Source organism: Nomascus leucogenys, chromosome 15, assembly GCF_006542625.1.
Source record: "Nomascus leucogenys isolate Asia chromosome 15, Asia_NLE_v1, whole genome shotgun sequence".
Taxonomy (NCBI): Eukaryota; Metazoa; Chordata; class Mammalia; order Primates; family Hylobatidae; genus Nomascus; species Nomascus leucogenys.
In genome coordinates, this window is record NC_044395.1 from 58,978,345 (window position 1) to 59,001,668 (window position 23,324).

General features: G+C 38.1%; 1 protein-coding gene and 1 pseudogene across 4 annotated transcripts in view; both read left to right on the forward strand.

Moving 5' to 3' along the window:
• RSF1 (remodeling and spacing factor 1) overlaps nt 1-23,324 on the forward strand; it is a 158,329-nt gene that overhangs the window by 76,448 nt on the left and 58,557 nt on the right. For 2 of the 3 annotated variants that reach the window (XM_030828730.1, XM_003254671.4), the window contains exons 3-5: nt 253-345; nt 6,441-6,646; nt 21,696-21,850. In XM_030828730.1, coding sequence (XP_030684590.1) covers nt 253-345; nt 6,441-6,646; nt 21,696-21,850 — 454 coding nt within the window. The remainder of the gene's footprint in view (nt 1-252; nt 346-6,440; nt 6,647-21,695; nt 21,851-23,324) is intronic. The other variant, XM_030828731.1, reaches the window with a different exon arrangement.
• LOC115838641 lies at nt 11,225-13,424 on the forward strand (annotated as a pseudogene). Its single transcript, XR_004033692.1, has 2 exons — nt 11,225-11,251; nt 12,112-13,424. The product of XR_004033692.1 is annotated as a ferritin heavy chain pseudogene (transcript).

The window sequence follows — 23,324 nt, forward strand, 5'->3', positions numbered from 1 at the left end:
GGGAAAATGTGTCTATAAAGTATGTATAAAGTTCTTGATAGCAGAGGGGAGAGCTACGGAGATCCGTTCTTACCTTAAATTCGATTATCAAACAATAAGTAGTATGCATTTTAGGGTGCAGTTGGATTGGACTATTTAGTGTAACCTCTTTCCTTTATAAACATGTATTAACAATAACAGCATAGTTGTACAAGCCTACCAACATAAATAAAAATTGCTTTCATGTATTAAGATATTAACTTTATCTGACAGATATGCCAAGAGTTTAACAGTACCTGGGCATGGGAGATGGAGAAGAAGGGCTATCTTGAAATGAGTGTTGAATGCAAACTAGCACTCTTAAAGGTAATAAATCTATTATTTGTTACAGTTATTTTAATTTAAAATTTAACTTTTGACTCCTGGTTAAATTAGAAAATAAACAAAAAGTAGACATTATTATTAGCAGAAGAGGACAATGGAGTCTATTTTTTGGTGACAATCTGTTCTTTAAAGTGCTGTTTTTTTGATGCATAAATATATCTAGGTTTAATTATCTCTTCTTGTAGGGACAGTAATAACATGGGCAAGCAGTTGCTCCAAATTAGTTTTATTCATTGTTTTCAACCTTCACAATCATTACTATATACTGTAAACTGTGGATAATTTTCTACTGATTTACTAAATTAGCAATTTGATACTGTTTTCTGGATGACTAGGAGCATGTCATTTCGTACTTAATAAAACCCTCACATAACCAAACTAACTTGATTTAAATGGGTCATCTCAAAGTAGGCTTTTTTACAAGTTTGAGTTTTCCTTTCTTTTCCTGCCCACTTCCTACTGTTGGCCCTAATTAGTAGCAAAGTGGCAGCATCGTAGAGGAGAAAAAATATTCTTTGTGAAAACATTAATGAAGTTTTTGCTACTTCTAAAATTTATAGTGTTTTATAAGTAGGCTTCTTATTCAAAAGACCTCAAGATTTTATGATGAACCTTAAAATATAATGTCAGTATACATATTACTATTTTGGAGCTAGATAAGACTATAGAGTAGGCGTTATTTTGCTGCTAGATGTTGATTGCTGTTGGAGCCTACACAGAAGTCTTCAAGATCCAAAAGATACCTGTCTCAGAAAAACAAACGTTGTAGTAAGCTCAGATTTCAGGGTGTACAATCATGCAGGTTCATCTGTCTCTAGACCAGCTTGTGGTCCCAAGGGGGTAATTAGGGTGATTCCTTGCGAGTCAAAGTTACAGAAGTTATACTCATAACTTTTATTAATCCCAATTTTTGAAATACCTTTTTGTGCATTCCTATAATGTATGTAATACTTTAGTATACCTACTGACCTCTAGGTTAGGGGGATGCTACTGAAATGTATGTAATACTTTAGTATTACGTATATTATATATTAGTGTGTATATTATGTATTTATTATGTAAATACATAAGAAAATGGATATAATACAAATATAACTTTTCAGGGTGTGTTACAAATTTTTTTAGTAGTAAGGATGCTTGATCAAAAATGTTTAGAGACCATTGGGATAGCTGACATAGGCAAAGGCATAAGGGCTATAATAGGAAGTAACTTAATGTGTTGTCTGCCCGGGCAGAGATACTCAGGAAGAAATCTGACTTATACCCTAATCATATACAAAATACATAACAAAAAGTCAGTTAGTTCTTCCAATCTAGTATGTGAATATCTTTTTATTAAGAGAATTCTCCAGAGCCAGCCATCAGTGAAAATCTACCTTCCTTGAAAACTGCGTTATGTCTCAGGCTTTCAAAAACAGATAGTCCTTTAAGAATAATGTTCACCTAAAACCTGGAAGAGAGAATTATTGAAAGTTTTATACCATGACTCCTGAATAACCAACATGTTAAAAAAAAAATCCAAAAGGAAATTTTAAAACTCTTGAGAGAAATGAAAATGGAAACTCAACATGCCAGAACTTACAAAATGCAGCAAAAGCAAATCTAAGAGGGAAGTTTATAGCAATCGATGGCCATATTAAAAAAAGAAGAAAGATCTCAAATAACAACCTAATGTTACACTGCAAGAAACTAAAAGAACAAACTAAACCCAAACTCAGTAGAAGGAAGAAAATAACCAAGATATGAGTAAAATTAAATGAAATAGAGACTAGAAAAAAATAGTAGAAAAGATAAACAAAACTAGGAGTTGGTTTTTGAGAAGATAAAACTGACAGCCTTTAGCTAGGCTAAGAAAGAGAGAAGAGTTAAATCAGAAATTAAAGTGGAGACATTATAACCAATACCACAGAAATACAAAGGATCATAGAAACAACTATGAACAATTGTTTGGATTATATAGAAAAAAATGGATATATACTAGAAGCATGTATCTTACTAAGACTGAATTACGAAGAAATAGAAAATCTGAACAGACCAATAACAAGTAAGAAAATTGAACCAGTAGTGAAAAATGTCCCATCAGAGAAAAGCCCAGGGTATGATGGCTTCACAGCTGAATTCTACCAAACATTTAAAGAATAACTAATACTAGTCCTTCTCAATGTCTTCTAAAAAACTGCAGAGGAGAAAATACTTCCAGACTAATTTTAGAAGGCCAGCATTATACTGATCCTAAAGCTGGACACAAGCACTATAGGAAAAGTAATATTCCCAACGAACACAGATGCAAAAATCCTTAACAAAATGCTAGCAACCAAATTTAATAGCACATAAACGGGATCATTCACCATGATCAAGTGGGATTTATCCTGGAATGCAAGGATTGTTCATCATATGCAAATCAATAAATGTGATACATGGCCAGGTACAGTGGCTCACACCTGTAATCCCAGCACTTTGGGCAGCTGAGGCAGGAGAATCACTTGAGTCCAGGAGTTCAACACCAGCCTGGGCAACACAGCGAAAATATTTTAAAAAGCTAGCTAGCTGGGTGTGGTGGCATGTACCTGTAGACCTAGCTACTGGGGAGGTTGAGGCAGAGGATTGCTTGAGCTGTGATCGTGCCACTGCACTTCAGCCTGGATAACAGAGTGAGACTCTTGTCTTTAAAAAATAAATAAGCCAGGTGGGGTGGCTCACACCTGTAATCCCAGCACTTTGGGAGGCTGAGGCAGATGGATCAGTAGAGGTCAGGAGTTCAGGACCAGCCTGGCCAACATGGTGAAACCCCATCTCTACTAAAAGTACAAAAATCAGCTGGGCGTGGTGGCGCATACCTGTAATTCCAACTACTAGGGAGGCTGAGGCAGGAGAATCGCTTGAGCTGGGGAGGCAGAGGTTGCACTGAGCTGTGATCACACCACTGCACTCTAGCCTGGGTGACAGAGCAAGACTCTGTCTCAAAAAATTAATTGATTAACTAAATAAAGTTGTGATGCTCCACATTAAGAGAATGAAGGACAAATATTATATGATCATATGAATATATGCAGAAAAAACATTTGAGAAAATTCAACTTTGCTTTCATGATAAAAACTCTGAACAAATTAGGTATGAAAAGAATATGTGTCCGTGCAGTAAAGGCCATATAAAGCAACCCCTCAGTTTACATGGTACCCAACAGTGAAAAACTGAAAGCTTTTCCTTTAACATCAGGAGCAAGACAAGGACACCCACTTGCCACTTATATTCAACATAGTACTGGAAGTCCTAGCCAGAACAGTTAGGTACAAAAAGAAATAAGTCATCTGAATTGGAAAGGAAGAAGTTAAATTGTGACTGTTTGCAGATGGCATGATTTTACGTATAAAAAATCCTAAAGACTCTACTGACAGACTATTAGAACTAATAAATGAATTCAGTAAAATTGTGAGATATAAAATCAATATACAAAAATCAGAAGTGTTTCTACTCATAAATCACAGACTATCCAAAAAAGAAATTATAAAAACCAATTCATTACAATAGCATCAAAAAATAAAATACTTAGGAGTAAATTTGACCAAAGAAGTAAAAGATCTCTATACTGAAAACTACAAAACATTAATGAAAGAAAAGACAAATGAAAAGATACCCTATGTTCATGGATTAAAAGAATTAGTCTTGTTAAGATGTCCATACTGCCCAAAGTGATCTACAGATTCAATGCAATCCCTATCAAATTCCAATGGCATTGTTCACAGAAATAAAACACAACCCTAAAATTCATATGGAACCACAGGAGTGTGAGTAACCAAAGTAGTCTTGAGCCAGAAGAACAAAACTGGAGGCATCATACTACCTGATCTCAAAAATCTACTAAGTTATAGTAATCAAAACAACATGGTACCGGTAAAAAGCAGATACATCGACCACTGGAACAGGGCAGAAAGCCCAGAAACAAACTCATGTATTGATGGTCAGTTGCTTTTTGACAGTGGTATCAAGATTACACACTGTGCAAAGGGCAGTCTATTCAATAAATGGTGCTGGGAAAACTGGTCATCTACATGCAGGAGAATGAAATTAGACCCTTATCTTACACCATACACAGAAATTATCTTAGTGGATTAAAGACTTAAATATAGACCCAAAAGTATAAAACTACTAGAAGAGTTCAATATTCAAACCATATAAAGAACTCAAGCAACAGCAAGAAAACAAGTAATCTGATTTAAAAATGGGCAAAGGACTTCAACAGATATTTCTCAGAAAAAGACGTAGGAAATGGCCAACAGTTATATGAATAAATGCTCAGTATCACTAATTATCAGGGAAATGCACTTTAAAAACCACAATGGAATATCACTTCATGCTTGTTAGGATGGCTTATCAAAAAAAGACAAGAGATAACAAGTTTGGTAAAGATGTACAGAAAAGGGAACCCTTGAGGCCAGGCGCAGTGGCTCATGCCTATAATCCCAGCACTTTGAGAGGCCAAGGCAGGCAGATCAAGAGGTTAAGAGATCAAGACCATCCTAACCAACATGATGAAACCCCGTCTCTACTAAAAATACACAAATTAGCTGGGCGTGGTGGCACGCCTCTGTAGTCCTAGCTACTCAGGAGGCTGAGGCAGGAGAATCTCTTGAACTCAGGAGACGGAGGTTACAGTGAGCCGAGATCGCGCCACTGCACTCCAGCCTGGTGACAGAATGAAACTCTGTCTCAAAAAAGAAAAAAGAAAAGGGAAGCCTTGCACGCTGATTGTAAGAATGTAAATTAGTTTGGCTATTATGGAAAATAGCATGGAGGCTCCTCAAAAAATTCGAAATAGAACTACCATATGATTCAGCATCCTACTACTGGATATATATCCAAAGGAAGAAGAATTTGTTTCTTGAAGTGGTATCTGCACTCCCGTGTGTTCACTGCAGCATTAATCACAATAACCAAGATACAGGATCATTCTAAATGTCCATCAACAGAAGAATGTAAAATGAAAAGAAGGAAATTCCTGCTTTGGTGACAACACGGTTGAACCTGGAGGTCATTATGTTAAGTAAAATAAGCAAGGCACTGAAAGAAATACCCCATGATACTACTTAATGTGGAATCTAAAAGAGTCAGACTCATAGAATCAGAGTAGAGTGGTGATTAGCAGGGATTAGGGAGGTGAGGGGTAGACTGGGGAGATACTGGCCCAAGCTACAAAAAGTGAGACAGGAGGAATTAGTTCAGGAGATCAGTTGTACAACATGGTGACTATAGATAATAACAATATATAATATATTTGAAAATTGCTAAGAGGCTAGATTTTAAATGTTCTCACCACCAAAAATTCTAAGTACATTAGGTAATAGATGTGTTTATTAGCTTGGTTTAGCCATTCCACACTATACACATATATCAGAATACCATGGTGTATACCATAAATATATGCAATTTTTATTTGTCATTTTAAACAAAGAAAATGTAAAAAAAATATGAAAATTTTTTAATAGAAAAATTTTTTTGAGACAGGTTCTTGCTCTGTTGCCCAAGCCAGAGTGCAGTGGCGAGATCACAGCTCACCACATCCTCAACCTCTCAGCCCCTGAAATAGCTGGGGCTGTAGGCGTGCACCACCATACCTGGCCAATTTTTGTATTTTTTGTAGAGACAGGGTTTCACCATGTTGCCCAGGCTAGTCTTTAACTCCTGGACTCAAGCGATCCTCCTGCCTCAGCCTCCCAAAGTGCTGGGATTACAGGTGTCAGCCACTGTGCCTGGCCTAAAACAGAAAATCTTATACCATGAGATGATTTGGGAGTTTTTAGTGCAAACGGGCTCATTCCTTTTGAAATAAAACTTGATTTGTGTGTCAGTGGTTGTGTTAAACCTATAAATTGGTATGGTGTTAATATAAAATGTTATCTTAAAATATTGGCTATTCTAAACAGTTTGTATGAAAGTGGGGAGAGGATAGTGAAAGAAGGAATACAGTATATGTGTTCTGTCCACTGCTTTCCCTGAATCAACTCTACAGTTGTATCATATTTACTGTGATGGAGAAATATTTGTGAGGTATTTTAAGCCATGTTATGACTATTTTTCAGTACCTCTGTGAGTGTCAGTTTGATGACAATCTCAAATTCAAGAATATTATTAATGAGGAGGATGCCGATACTATGCGTCTCCAGCCAATTGGGCGAGACAAAGATGGCCTCATGTACTGGTACCAATTGGATCAAGATCACAATGTCAGAATGTACATAGAAGAACAAGATGATCAAGATGGCTCTTCATGGAAATGCATTGTCAGGTATCTTTTATTAGAACCTTTTTACACTTATTTGTGTGTTTTGTACATTGATCTTGTTTCAAAACTAGGATGTTATGTGTGAGACAGAAGTGGATTTTGTGTGTGGGTTTTGGGAGTTGTCAAGGCCTCACCTAGTATCCAGCGTAATACCCATAGTATGCACTTAGTTTTTTATTTGTCAAGTAAATGAATATATTCAGCAGTTCAGTCCATATTATATACACATACCTTATACATCAGGAAGCCAGAATCTGAATAATTATAAATAATATGGACAGAAAAATACATTGTTAGACAAAAGCACAAGAAAAGCATTGTTTGGTTCTTATTTAGCTATAGTTTTCTTTTCTTTTTTAAACGGAGTTTCACTCTTGTTGCCCAGGCTGGAGTGCAATGGCGCGATCTCAGCTCACTGCAACCTCTGCCTCCCAGGTTCAAGCAATTCTCCTGCCTCAGCCTCCTGAGTAGCTGGGATTACAGGCATGTGCCACCACGCCCAGCTAATTTTGTATTTTTAATAGAGATGAGGTTTCTCCATGTTGGTCAGGCTGGTCTCGAACTCCCGACCTCAGGTGATCCACCTGCCTCGGCCTCCTAAAGTGCTGGGATTACAGGCGTGAGCCACCACGCCCAGCCTTTAGCTATAGTTTTCTATTCAGCATTAACTAGTTCTAATTATTTTAATTTATCCAGTTCATCTTGACACAGTATATATTCTATTTGCTGTGCATACATTTCATTATTGGAGTTCTGAGGAAATCTTGGGAACATTGCACTTTTTTGTCATAGTTCTCTTTTTAAAAATCTTGATTTTTTATTTGTGTTGACAAATATATTTGAACAGAAACATTTAATATATAACCATGAAATATAACTTAAACCCTATGAGTAATACTAGAACCATTATTACAGAATCTTTGTGTCTTTAGTTTTCTGTCACTATAACTTTATTATTTAGAAATATTCCACAAATTATATTAATTTGGAAGACATCGGGGTCCTATAAAGTAGGGAAAACTCATACCTATCTAACCGCTAGCTTATGAAAAACTTTCCTGACATTAACTCATATCTGTTTTTTGCCCCATTTTGAATTTCAGCAGATTTCTCTTAGTGATTATTTATTAATGCTTTGAAAAAATAACCCGTAGAAAAGCTCAATTTTCATTCCCTAAGAATAAATGTGTACTGATTAATCTCATGGGAGATTGTTTTATAAGCATGTATCATTACATTATTTTCCTTGTAATGAATTTGCTAAACGGAGGTAAACAAAGTAGTCCTAAACCAAAATTTATTTACCATTTCTCCTTTAAATACAAAGACCAAATATGATCTATTCATGACATTATACCACTGTTTCTATTATTTCCCATATTAACTTTGCGTAGTTGTTTAAAACATTCTTTTCTTCTTTGTAGATGAAGAAAATATGACAGCGAAATAATGATTACTATTGATCAGTCATAGTTGTTCAAAATAATGTCTAATGGGCTGGGTGCGGTGGTTCACACCTGTAATCTCATCACTTTCGGTGGCCGAGGCGGGAGGATCACGAGGTCAGGAGTTCGAGACCAGCCTGGCTAGCATGGTGAAACCCCATCTCTACTAAAAATACAAAAAATTAGCCGAGCATGGTGGCGCACGCCTGTACTCCCAGCTACTCGGGAGGCCGAGGCAGGAGAATTGCTTGAACCCAGGAGGCAGAGGTGTAATTTATGAGAGGAGTTCAAGATAAAAAGAACTGGAAGGCTGGGCACGGTGGCTCACGCCTGTAATCCCAGCACTTTGGGAGGCTGAGGTGGGCATATTACGCGGTCAGGAGATCGAGACCATCCTGGCCAACATGGTGAAATCCTGTCTCTACTAAAATAAAAAAAAAAATTAGCTGGGTTTGGTGGCACACGCCTGTAATCCCAGCTACATGGGAGGCTGTGGCAGGAGAATCGCTTGAACCCAGCAGGGGGAGGTTGCAGTGAGCCAAGATCACGCCACTGTACTCCAGCCTGGGCAACACAGCGAGGCTCCATCTCCAAAAAAAAAATGTCTAATGTATACTGTTTTAAGTAGGTTATACATTAATGCATGATGTGAAATTTTAGAGTTAACAGTTACGTTTGAATCTGGGTTCATCCACTTACCATCTGTAGACACATTACATTTGTCCCTTGGTATCCAGGGGGCACTGGTTCCAGACCCTCATGGATAACAAAATCTGCAAATGCTTAAGCCCTTTACATAATATTTGTGTATAACCTATGCACATCCTCCCATATACTTACAATACTTAATGCATTGTAAATGCTAGGTATAAAATTGTTATACTATAGTTTTAATTTGTATTTTTATTGTATTGGCTGTAGTTTATTTTTTTCTAAATATTTTGATCTGTGGATATGGAGGGCTAACTGTACTTAATTTTTCTGAGAGTTACATTCCTGTACTTTGAAAGTGATAATACTTCCTCAAAAAGTTGTTGTGAGGAATATATGAGAAATGGTACTGGCACTGTAATACATGCTCAATAAACCTTTTCTCTTTTTATTTCCACCTTTTTAACTTTTTAACTATTTGCTTTTCTTTTGTTTTTTGTTTTTAGAGACGGAGTCTCACTCTGTCGCCCAGGCGGGAGTGCAGTGGCACGATCTTGGCTCACTGAAAGCTCCGCCTTCTGGGTTCACGGCATTCTCCTGCCTCAGCCTCCCAAGTAGCTGGGACTGCAGGCACCCGCCACCATGCCTCGCTAATTTTTTGTAGTTTTAGTAGAGATGGGGTTTCACTGTGATAGCCAGGATGGTCTGGATCTCCTGACCTCATGATCTGCCTGCCTCGGCCTCCCAAAGTGCTGGGATTACAGGCGTGAGCCACCATGCCCGGCCAGCTATTTGCTTTTCTTACAACCTTTCTAACCCCGAAGACTGAAATTTAGTTTATTCACTAAAGAAATATTTATCAGCAGAAAGGTCAGAAAATTCTCCTGGTGTTGCTTTCACGTCTTCTCATGCTTGACCATTTCTCCATGTTTTATTCCTTGGGCTTCTGCCCTTTTTAAACACACACACACACACACACACCCCAAAACTCATAAAACTTCTTTCCATTTGTTAAAATTTGTTTTTGATAAACAAAATGGTGTATGTGGCAGTTGTTCAGAAGGAAATGCTTGTGTAGATTAATGCCTGCACACGGTTTTCCTTTTTTTTTTTTTTTTTTTTTTTTTTTTTTTTTTTTTTTTTTTTGAGACAGGATCTTGCTTTATTGCCCAGGCTGGAGTGTGGAGTGCAGTGGTGCGATCTCAGCTCCCTGCAACTTCTGCCTCCCAGGTTCAAGCGATTCTTCTGCGTCAGCCTCCTGAGTAGCTGGGATTACAGGTGTGAACCACCACACCTGGCTAATTTTTGTACTTTTAGTAGAGACGGGGTTTCGCCATGTTGACCATGCTGGTCTCGAACTCCCGAGCACAAGCTATTCACTTGCCGTGGCCTCCCAAAGTGCTGGGATTACAGGTGTGAGCCACCATACCCATCCCATAGTTTTCTCATTTTCACAACCACAAATTTCTTTAGAAAATGGTGCCAGGTTATTTTTAGCCATTTTGATGACATCTATTAATACATATATTTCTATTTACAATGAGCCAGGGAACATTGCCCAAATAATGTGGAAATATTTGGGACCATTCAGAAATCATTTGGTTTATTGACTCTCTGATTTTGTGTAATGAAATTCAGTTTTTAAACAGCTGATTGTCATACTAACATTCCTTTATTTTATTAAATTTATAAATTCTATTACATATATGCTTGTGTAATAGGTACTGTGCTAAACAATTGGTGATGTAATAGTGAATAGTATAGCTCTAAGATCTCTAAGAGGGGCTGCAGGCACCTGTGAAAGGCCTCAACTTGTAAGGAATAGATTTTAGGTGAATATTATATGCATATTTTCTGGGGAAGGACGGTAATTTATCTCAAATTTTCAGTTGGGTGTGTTTATGCATATTATAAATGAGATGTTCTGTGACATGACATTCCAATTAGCTTTAACCCAACACAGTGGAAATCTTACTGACAAACATAGTAAACTGTCTTGTCCACATAGGTCTCTCATTGTTGCAAAGGTTGAATGTAGAAAACATTGTAATAATTTTTGCCTCATAAAGATAAGATCTTAGTTGTCACTAATATATATTTAGTGCCTAAAATAATGTGGGGCATCATCTCATTTGACTTGGATGAGATCATACCTGGAGCATGGTATTTCTGTTTGAATGGCAGACTCTGAAATAAACATTAATATAGTAAAGTCCATTATGGGAAAAACCACAAAGAAGATGATTGAATGAACTGAAAATGCTTTATCTAGCAGAAATTTACACAGACATAAATGTCTTCAAACATTTAAAGGATTGATTTGTAGAAGAATATCTCAAAGGCTGAGCCAGGATCACTGGATTCAAATTATGGGGAAGCAGAACTGAGTTTTGACAGGAGCAAGAACGTTTGTTTTTCCTTTTACATTGCAGGGGAGTGATTGTCTTAAGACTGATAGATGTTGTCAAACATTTTTCAATTAAACATGCAAGTTTATGCGAAGTGGAGTTTTGTAAGAGGCAGTAATCTTTTTAGCAAGGGATTTCTTTAGAAAACCAAGTGATGGCCGGGCACGGTGGCTCACACCTGTAATCCCAGCACTTTGGGAGGCCAAGGCGGGCGGATCATGAGGTCAAGATATGGAGACCATCCTGGCCAACATGGTGAACCTCCGTCTCTACTAAAAATGCAAAAATTAGCTGGCATTGTGGTGTGTGCCTGTAGTCCCAGCTACTCAGAAGGCTGAGGCAGGGGAATCACTTGAACCCAGTAGGCAGAGGTTGCAGTGAGCCGAGATTGCGCCACTGCACTCCAGCCTGGCGACAGCAGAGCGGACTCCATCTCAAAAAAAAAGAAAAAGGAAAATCAAGTGATAAGGAAAGAACAAGTAAAGCAAATAAGATTTTGACTTTGACTTTTTCATTTAATAGGTTGCACTTAGGTGCTTTTCTTAGCTAGTAAATATTATTTTTTACTAGTAAATTAAAAGCCTCTTGTTTTTTCTTAAAACAATTTCTTTAACGTAACAGTATTATTTTCTTGGTGATCGGCTGGTGTTGGAAACGTGTTTCTACCTAATTCTTAAAAGAGGATTATATAACAAAAGTTATCTAGTCTTTAGGGTTCCGTTTTCTAAAGCTAATAAGTCAGCCTTCTTAATGATTGATAAATTTAGAAATATAACTGAACTTTGCAAATTAAAAATCAAATGGAATTTTTTTAAAAATGAGAATCCACCAAAAAGGGATAATTTTACATAGTTGATCTTCTACTGAAAATTTCATACCATAACATCACCACAGTCTTAAAACTTGTACTGTTACGTAGCAACTTCCATTTCTGCTAGTTGCAAAATTAATAATATAAATATAGAGGCGTTCTTCGCCGAGAGTCGTCGGGGTTTCCTGCTTCAACAGTGCTTGGACGGAACCCGGCGCTCATCCCCCACCCGGGCCGGCTGCCCATAGCCAGCCGTCCCTCACCTGTTCACCGCACCCTCTGACCGCCCCAAGGCCCCTGCCGCCTCCGCAGCGCTGCGCAGCCACCGCTGCCACCTCTCCTTAGTCGCTGCCATGACGACCACGTCCACCTCGCAGGTGCGCCAGGACTACCACCAGGACTCAGAGGCCGCCATCAACCGCCAGATCAACCTGGAGCTCTATGCCTCCTACGTTTACCTGTCCATGTCTTACTACTTTGACCACGATGATGTGGCTTTGAAGAACTTTGCCAAATACTTTCTTCACCAATCTCATGAGGAGAGGGAACATGCTGAGAAACTGATGAAGCTGCAGAACCAATGAGGTGGCCGAATCTTCCTTCAGGATATCAAAAAACCAGACTGTGATGACTGGGAGAGCGGGCTGAATGCGATGGAGTGTGCATTACATTTGGGAAAAAATGTGAATCAGTCACTACTGGAACTGCACAAACTGGCCACTGACAAAAATGACCCCCATTTGTGTGACTTCATTGAAACACATTACCTGAATGAGCAAGTGAAAGCCATCAAAGAATTGAGTGACCATGTGACCAACTTGCACAAGATGGGAGCACTCGAATCTGGCTTGGCAGAATTATCTCTTTGACAAGCACACCCCGGGAGACAGTGGTAATGAAAGCTAAGCCTCAGGCCAATTTCCCCATAGCCGTGGGGTGACTTCCCTGGTCACCAAGGCAGTGCATGCATGTTGGGGTTTCCTTTACCTTTTCTATAAGTTTTACCAAAACATCCACTTAAGTTCTTTGATTTGTATCATTCCTTCAAATAAAGAAATTTGGTACCCCCCAAAAAAAATAATAATATAAATATACATATTAGATGAATAGATAGGAAGCAATTAACTTATATATAAAGAATTATACTTTAAGTTGAAACAAGATTTAGTATGTGATTTACAAAACAATAGAAGTAGTTAAGTTTCATCAAACCATATGAAATTGTTAACATTTGAACATTTTGACCTATAAAAATGGTGATTTCATATGGCTCAACGAAGTATTATAACAGGTTTCAATAGCAAAAATGTTTAAGCTCCAGCCAGTGTCTTACTTATTCCAGTTAATGTTTAAAACAGAATTGCCACAAAAGTATTATTTCATCTCTAGGCCTCAATGAAAGAAGATAAAAGTACGGCAAAAAAATTTTTACATCTAATCAAATATGATGTAATAAGTGATTTTATTCACCCCATGGGATATGTTAATAGAATTTGTTTAGGAATGAAAAAGATGGGCTCAGCGTGATGGCTCACACCTCTAACCTCAGCACTTTGGGAGGCCCAGGTGAGCAGTTTGCTTAAACCCAGCAGTTGGAGACCTGCCTAGGCAACATGACGAAACCCTGTCTCTACAAAAAATACAAAAATCAGCCAGGTGTGGTGGCACTTGCCTGTAGTCTCAGTGACTTGAGAGGCTGAGGTGGGAGGATTGCTTGAGCACAGGAGCTTGAGTCTGCAGTGAACTGTGATTGTACCACTGCACTCTAGCCTGGGCAACAGAGTTGAGACCCTGTGTCTCAAAAAAAAAAAGATAAGCAAAGATGTAAACATAACAAGGTGGTAGTGTTTGGTTATTAATGATTAGAGAATTTTAGCAAATAAAGACCATAGACCACATTCCATCACAAGCTTCTTCAGGATCTTAGTGGGACTACAGAAAGTACTTTTATACGAAGTATACTAAGGAAAATAAAGTTATATGCAGACTGTTGAGCAGTTACTTCATAAAGAATATATACATATGGCCAGTATTCATATGCAAAAGTGCTTAGCATCATTATTCATTGTAGAATTTCCAGTTAAAACCACCATGAGGTATTACCTTACTTCCATTAGAATTAGTAAAACGAAAATGGCTTACGGCACCAAATGTTAGCAAGGATATGAACCAACTGAAACACCTTGCTGTATATGTAAAATGATACAACCACTTTGGGAAACAGTTTTGCAGTTTCTTCAAATGTTAACAAACTATTATCTCATAACCTATAAATTTCATTTCTGGGTATGTATATTAGAGAAATGAAAACATGTTTACAAAAAGCCTTGTATAAGAATGTTCATAGCATCTTTATTCTTAACATTACTCATACAATGAATTATTACTAAGCAATAAAAAGGGATGACCTATGAAACTATATGGATTTGTCTCAAAATTCCTTGTATGTGAAAGAAGCACATACTGTTTGATTCCATTTGTGATAAGTTCTAGAATTAATAAAATTAAAAATCTGTTGTATTAGTCCATTTTCATGCTGCTGATAAAGATATACCCAAGACTGGGCAATTTGCAAAAGAAAGAGGTTTAATTGGACTTACAGTTCCATGTGGCTGGGCAGGCCTCAGAATTATGGCAGAAGGCAAGAAGGAGCAAGTCATGCCTTTCATTGATGGCGGCAGGCAAAGAAAGAGAGAGCTTGTGCAGGGAACTCCTGTTTTTAAAACCATCAGATCTCGTGAGACTCATTCACTCACAGGAAATGAACCCTCGCCCTTAATTCAATCACCTTCCACCGGATTCCTCCCACAGCGGGTGGGAATTGTGGTAGTTACAATTTAAGGTGAGATTTGGGTGGGGACACAGTCAAACCATATTTTTCTGCCCCGGCCCCTCCTAAATCTCATGTCCTCATAGTTCAAAACCAATCATGCCTTCCCAACAGTCCCCCAAAGTATTGACTCATTTCAGCATTAACTCAAAAGTCCACAGTCCAACATCTCATTTGAGACAAGGCAAGTCCTTTCTTCCTGTGAGACTGTAAAATCAAAAGCAAGTTAATTGCTTCCTAGATACAGTGGGGGTACAGGCATTGGGTAAACACAGCCATTCCAAATGAGATAAATTGGCCACAACAAAGGGGCTGCAGGCCCTACGCAAGTCTGAAATCCAGCAGGGCAGTCAAATCTTAAAGCCCCAAAATCATCTCTTTTGCCTATCTCATATCTGGGTCATGCTGATGCAAGTGGTGGGTTCCCATGGTCTTGGGCAGCTGCGCCCCTGTACAGCCTCCCTCCTGGCTGTTTTCACGGGCTGGCCTTGAGTATCTGCGTCTTTTCCAGGCACACAGTGTAAGCTGTCAGTGGATCTACCATTCTGGGGTCTAGAGGACAGTAGTCCTCTTCTCACAGCTCCACTAGGTGGTGCCCCAGTAGGGACTCTGTGTGGGGGCTCTGACCCCACATTTCCTTTCCACACTGCCCTAGCAGAGGTTCTCCATGAAGGCCCCCCACCCCTGCAGGAAACTTCTGCCTGGGCATCCAGGTGTTTCCATACATCTTCTGAAATCTAGGCAGAGGTTCCCAAACTCCAATTCTTCTGTGCATTCACAGGTTCAACACCACATGGAAGCTGCCAAGGCTTGGGACTTGCACCCTCTGAAGCCACAGCCTGAGCTCTGCATTGACATCTTTCAGCCATGACTGGAGTGGCTGAGATGCAGGGCACCAAGTCCCTAGGCTGCACATAGCACGTGGACCCTGGGCCTGATCCATGAAACCATGTTTTCCTCCTAGGCCTCCAGGCCTGTGATAGGAGGGGCTGCCGTGAAGACCTCTGACATGCCTGGAGACATTTTCCCCGTTGTCTCAGGGATAACATTTGGCTCCTTGTTTCTTACGTAAATTTCTGCAGCCAGCTTGAATTTCTCCTCAGAAAATGGGATTTTCTTTTCTATCACATTGCCAGGCTACAAATTTTCCAAACTTTTATGCTCTGCTTCCCTTATAAAACTGAATGCCTTTAACAGCACTCAGGTCACCTCTTGAATGCTTTGCTGCTTAGAAATTTCTTCCTCCAGATACCCTAAATCATCTCCTTCATGTTCAAAGTTCCACAAATCTCTAGGGCAGGGGAAAAGGCCACCAGTCTCTGCTAAAACATAACAAAACTCACCCTTACTCCAGTTGGGGAACAAGTTCGTCATCTCCTTCTGAGACTACCTCAGCCTGGACCTTATTGTTCATATTGCTGTCAGCATTTTTGTCATAGTCATTCAACAAGTCTCTGAGAAGTTCCAAACTTTCCCACATTTTCATATCCTCTTCTGAGCCCTCCAAACTGTTCCAACCTCTGTCTTTTACCCATTTTTAAGCTGTTTCCACATTTTCAGGTACCTTTTCAGCAACGCCCCACTCCTGGTACCAATTTACTATATTAGTCCGTTATCATGCTGCTGATAAAGACAAGACTGGGCAATTTACAAAATAAAGAGGTTAATTGGACTCACAGTTCCACATGGCTGGGGAGGCATCAAAATTGTGGCAGAAGGCAAGGAGGAGCAAGTCATGTCTTACATCAATGGCGGCAGGCAAAGAAAGAGCTTGTGCAGGAAACTCCCGTTTTTAAAACCGTCATATCTCATGAGACTCATTCACTATCATGAGAACAGAACAGGAAAGACACACCCCATAATTCTATCACCTCCCACTGGGTTCCTCCCACAACACGTGGGAATTGTGGGAGTTACAATTCAAGATGAGATTTGGGTGGGGATACAGCCAAACTGTATCATCTATGGTTATCATAATCAAAACTTGATTTCTTCTTGCTTTGATGGGGAAAAGGAATTGAGTAGGAAAGGACAGGAGGGAATTTTTGTGGGAATAGTGATATTCCTTATGTTGATTGTGGTGTCGATTATACAATGTATGCATTTCTCAGAACTGATGAATTGAGTGCTTAAAATATGCTTATTTTACGGTATGTGAATTATACCTCATTAAAAATATTTTCAAAATTGATAATGGTTTGACAGTCATTTTCAAAAAGCTGAATTTGAAATAGTATATACAGTTTTCATGTACCCATAATTACAAACTGTATGAATGCATTTTTAAACCATATATATATATGTAAAACTTGCTAATATAGCACAGTGATTAAGAAGGGCTCTAAAGTCAGACTATTCGAAATTCAGTCTTGCTAAATTGTACTAACTTACCTTAGGCAAATTACCATACCTCTCTCCGTGTCCTCAGTTTCCTCAGTCATAAAATGGGAATAATTTAATACCTATTTAATTGGGTTATATTGGAATTATATGAACTAATTAATATAAAACTCTTGGAATAAATAATGCTTGGAACACAGTGCTCATTCACTAATGTTAACATCTTAGATTAATAGTACTGCTATTGATATTACTAATTAAGGCCTCTCTTCAGTTTTCTTGGCCTCCATAATTTTTTTTTTTTTTTGCCTACTGAATAATTTGGAATTTATACCAAAAAGTTGGAATATTGTTTCTCAACTCTGGAGTCATATATTTAAAATATTTACACAAGACTTGTTATATTTATACTGTGCTATGCTCTGTAGATGTGAAGACCTGGTCTCATTTCTTAAGGAGTTTTTGTTACGGGAGAAAGGTACAGGGAGATATTACATAATACAGAGTCACAAAGTCTGTGATGGAGATTATCAAGGGTGCTGTGGAAGAACCAGGTACTTGGCTCATACTTGGCAGAAGATAATGCCTATGCTTGACTTTTTTTTTTTTTTTTTTTTTTTTTTTTGTGGGCGTGGTGTTCAGGGGCCTCTGTTTATTTTTTGTTTTTTTTTTTTGTTTTTTTTTTCTTCATTGCTTCTGAAATGCTTAGCACCTACCACTAATTCAAACTCTGAACAACTTCTAGGCTGGGAGAAATCATATTTCACAATAATAATGGTTAGGATGACGTGTTCCATTTCATTGAAGTCTATATTAACTTAAGGTACATATAGGAAAATATAACAGTTTAGAATCCGGTTAAGTCAAAGTCAGTAACCAGTCTGCCCAAAACGAAACTTTGAACCTTTCTACCCTAATATGAACGTCTCATCTCAGTTAATAGCAGCTACATCCTTTCATTGGCTCAACCCTATGGAATATGTCAATAGAATTTCTTTAGGAATGAAAAAGATAAGCAGAGACGTAAATATAACCAAGTGTTAGTGTTTGGTTATTAATGATGAGAGAAATTTAGCAAATAGAGACCTTATACCAGAGTCCATCAGGTGCTTCTTCAGGAACAGAGTGGGACTACAGAGAGTGCTTTTATACCAAGTGTAAACCCCAAGGCCCAAAACCTTGGAGCACATCCATAACTTTGCTTTTTCTCTCACTCCACATCTACCCTAACAGCAAATCCAATCAGCAATTCATGCATGATTTTATCTAGAATTTGATCAGTTCTCCTTCATAGCTACATTCCTGTCCAAGCCACCATCTCTTTTTTGTAAAATATATATAATTGAGTAGTTTTTAGTATTTTTTACAAGTTATGCAACTGGTACCACTATCTAACACCGGGATCTTTTTCTCACCCTAAAAAGAAAACGCTGTACCCATTAGCAGTTATTCTTCATTCTCCCTTTTCCTAGCCCTTAGCAACCACCAGTCTTTCTGTGTCTATAATTTGCCTATTCTCAACATTTTATATACATAGAATTATATAACATGTGACTTTCTGTGTGTGGCCTCTTTCTTTCTTTCCCTTTCCTTTCCTTCCCTTCCCTTCTCCCGTATCCCTTCTCCCTTCCCTTTCCCTTCCCTTCCCTTTTCCCTTCCTTTCCCTTCCCTTTTCCCTTCCCTTCCCTTTTCCCTTCCCTTTCCTCATCCCTTTTCCCTTCCCTTTCCTCTTCGCTTTCCCCTTTCCTTTCCTGTTTCTCCATGTTGGTCAGGCTGGTCTCGAACTCCCGACCTCAGGTGATCCTCCTGCCTCGCCCTCCAGAGTGCTGGGATTACAGATGTGAGCCACCACGCCCAGCCATGTGTGGCCACTTTCAAGTAGAATAATCTTTACAAGGTTTATCCATGTAATATAAATCAGAACTTTATTCCTTTTTATGGCTGAATAGTATTTCCATATGTAGATGTACTACGTTTTGTTTATTCATTCTATACTTGTCTTTGAGAGAGTAACTGGAATTAGCCATGGGGAACACATTCCAGGCTAAGAGAGCAGAAGTGCAATCAGTCACCTGATATCCTAAGAAAGCCTGGTATTTTGGAGGGATATATCTGATTTAACATGCCTGAGAGAGGAAATGGTATGGAGAACAGAGAACAAGTGAGGGAGGGGTAGCAAAACAACTGGATTGTTGTTAGGGTCCATAGTCTAAAAGATTCTGTAGATAGTGTTAAGAAATTTGGATGTGATTTGAGGGAATTCATAAAAATTTCCTCTGACTAACTCAGATTTAGGATTTTTTAAATTGTTCAAAATAGGAAAAACCCAAAGATGGGTAGTTTTGTTTTCATATAATAACGACTACTTTAGGCTTGTGTTTAAACACATCGAACAGATTAAAAAGCCTTTTAGGGAGTTGTTCTTTAATAAATTTTACTGCTAAATTCCCTTTTTGCTTAAAGTAGTGGAAGTAGGCTGGGTGCAGTGGTTCACGCTTGTAATCCCAACAGTTTGGGAGGCCAAGGCGGGCAGATCACTTGAGGTTAGGAGTTTGAGACTAGCCTGACCAACATGGTGAAACCCCATCTCTACTAAAATTACGAAAGAAATTAGCCAGGAGTGGTGATGGGTGCCTGTAATCCCAGCTACTCGGGAGGCTGAGGCAGGAAAATCGCTTGAACCCAGGAGGAGGAGGTTGCAGTGAGCCAAGATCCTGCCGTTGCACTCCAGCCTGGGTGACAAGAGTGAAACTCCATCTCAAAAAAAAAAAAAAAAGTAGTGGAAGTAATTGAAATAGATTTTCCTAGCAATATTAGCTCTCTTACGTTTTGAAGCTTTTTAAAATTGGTATGGTGCATAACTTCAATATACTCTTCAGTTCCCACCATGACTTTGAGAAATAACAAATAGATTGAGCCATTTGTTGCATATGGAATTCTCTTTTTCTTTTTTTTAACATATGGAATTCTCAATGGAATATGAGTAGTAATAAAGCATAGATCCTTAAGTTAGAAGTAGGTTGTAATGAAATTAGGGGACTGGATCTTTGCCAAAAATAAATAAAGTCTCTGAGTCTTAATTTTCCTTTCTGTAAAATGGAGGCAGGACCAGACAAGACTTTGAGAAAACATCTGGTCTTACCTTTTGATATTAGATAATTAAAATTCTAGACTGTTTATTATATATGCTCATATGATATGTATGAGCATGTATGTTTCATTCTCATGTATAATAAATGGTTGTCATTTCAATTTCTGATTTTTATCAGTGGCAATTTTACTGCTTTATTTAGAAGACCAATTTAGTAATACTCAAGAGAATCCGTTCTTTTATTTTATAAATAAGAAAGCTGAGGCCTAATGAGGATATATGACTTGTTCAGGGGCTCTTTGGAATGCAGAGTTCCTACTCTAAAGCAGTAGAATCTAGCTGGCATGGAATTGGAAAGGGAAAGGAGGGTAGGAGCCATATGTGACAGATAAGAAAACGAGTCATTTCATCTTAGCAGTTTTCACTTTGAATTAGGGGTATTTACATCGCACATTGAGAACACAGATGGGAGGATCTTGGTGCTAATTAATAACCTAGTGGCACATCTAGAACTAAGTTTCCCAACTCTTAGTCCAGGGTCTGCTTTTTATCTTTAGCATTACGCACTGTCTGACAGCATTTCTTGCTTGTCTGAGCAAGAAAAATATCCAAGTGAGTTTTCTCAGTTGTAAGTGGCATTTAAATTAACCATACCACACCTTCGTTTTTGCTAGTAAAAATACAGGATTTTATTTGCCAGATATAGGGATATACAACTGTAGTCCTAGCTACTTGGGAGGCTGAGTTAGGAGGGTCTTGAGCCTGGGAATTTGAGGTTACCGTGAGCCATGATCAGGTCACTGCACTCCAGCCTGGATGAGGAAGTGAGACCATGTCTCCTTTTTTTTTTTTTTTTTTTTTTAAGTAGAATTTACAGATTAGACTCTTATTTATTTGGAATTTTCTGGTATTGTTGAATCAGTTATAAACCATTATTAGCAAAATAAAATCAGCTACCACAATTTTTTATGTTTTTAAATTGTGTTATTGGAACTGATGTTTTGCTGTAATCAGAAAGTTCTGGATCTTAATTTTGTAGCAATATCAAATACTGTTATCTCTGAAGGTAGAAAAGAATTATTTCCAGATGAATCAAGAACAAAACAAAAAATACTTTTGCAATCAAGTTTTACATTGATTTCATCTCCTTAGAGATTACATAGTACTTTTAAAGTTATCAAACGTTGATTTTTGTTTAATTTTGTTCCTACTTTTCTTTTCAACCAAAGAGATATTCATTGTCATTCCAATCAGTAGAGAGGAAAATCTAATATTCCTCTCTGAAGAACAGTATATTTTAATGTGTTTTTCTTAGTGCTTTTAAAATTCAGGGTTAATTAGGGCTAGCTATACCAGTGTTTTTGATGTTCTTAATGTCTTTTTCTTTTTTTATTTTAATTTCTGTCGGTATTATTCAGAAAGTTCTCTAGAACAGGAAAAAGATTTTTATGCTGTCTTATTTTTTTCCTTGTTTAGAAATCGAAACGAGTTGGCTGAGACTCTTGCACTCCTGAAAGCACAAATTGATCCTGTACTATTGAAAAACTCTAGCCAACAAGACAACTCTTCTCGGGAAAGTCCCAGCTTAGAGGATGAGGAGACTAAAAAAGAGGAAGAAACACCTAAACAAGGTTTTTTTTGTGTGTTTTGTTTTGCTTTGTTTTGTAATCTCTTCCATATTCTTCCACTCCTCTTCCCAACTATATAATTCTGAATTTCTATCTCAATTTGAATTGGGAGCCTTCTTATAAAAGGAGGTTGGTTTTTCCTTAATTTAAAGAAAATGGGGCCAAAAACATCGAATATGTTGCTCTTTTATGTAGAACATTTAAAAAATCTTAGTAAAAAATGTTCAAATCATCAAAACATAATATTTTTTACTAAGGAATGTGAAGACATTTAATGAACTTTTTTATTGTGGCAAAATATAACATAAAATTTACCATTTTAACCATTTTTAACCATACAGTTCTGTGGCATTAAGTACATTCATATTGTTGTGATGCACCCATCACCACCATCCATCTCCAGAACTTCTTTGATATTTCTCAGTTAAAGCTCTGTATGTTTTAAACACTAAACTCTGCATTTTTCCTTCCCCTCAGCCCCTGGCATCTCTCATTCTGCTGTCTCTTATGAATTTGATCATTCATATCCGAGGAATCATAATGCTTGCACTTTTGTGACAGGCTTATTTCACATAACATAGTGTCTTCAAAGTTCATCCATGTTACAGGGGTCCCCAACCCCCGGGCCAAGGACTAGTACCGGTCTGTAACCTGTTAGGAACCAGGTTGCACAGCAGGAGGTGAGCAGGGACGAGTGAGCATTACCACCCTAGTGAGCATTACCGCCCAAGCTCCACCTCCTGTCAGATCAGTGGCGGCATTAAATTCTCATGGGAGCACAAACCCTATTGTGAACCACTTATGCAAGGGATCTTGGTTGCCCACTCCTCATGAGAATCTAATGCCTGATGATCTGAGGTGGAACAGTTTCATCCCAAAACCATCCCCCCAACCCACCTCCTATAGAAAAATTGTCTTCCATGAAACTGGTTCCTGGTGCCAAAAGGTTGGGAACCACTGTTGTAGTGTATGTCAGAATTTTCTTCCTTTTAATAATAATAAATTATTGAATAATTGTCCATTGTATGTATATACCACATTTTGTTTATCAATTCATCCATCAGTGGGCACTTGAACTGCTTCCACCTTTTGGACATTGTGAATAATGCTGCCATGAATTGGGTGTACAGATATCTCTTGAGTCCCTGCTTTCCCTTCTTTTAATCCAGAAGTGGAATTGCTGGATCATATATGGTAATTCTGTGTTTAATTTTTTGAGGAAGCACTGTTTTCCACGGCGATTGCATCATTTTACATTCCTTCCAGTAATGCCCAAGGACTCTAGTTGCTTCCCATCCTCACCAACACTTGTTTCTGTTTGTTTTTTTTATAATAGCATCTCATTGTAATTATTAGTTCCTAATGATAAGTGATGTTAAGCATCTATCTTTTCAAGTGTTTATTGGCCATTTGTATATCTTCTTTGGAAAAATGTTTATTTAAGTTCTTTGTCCATTTTTTCTTTGGGTTGTTTATT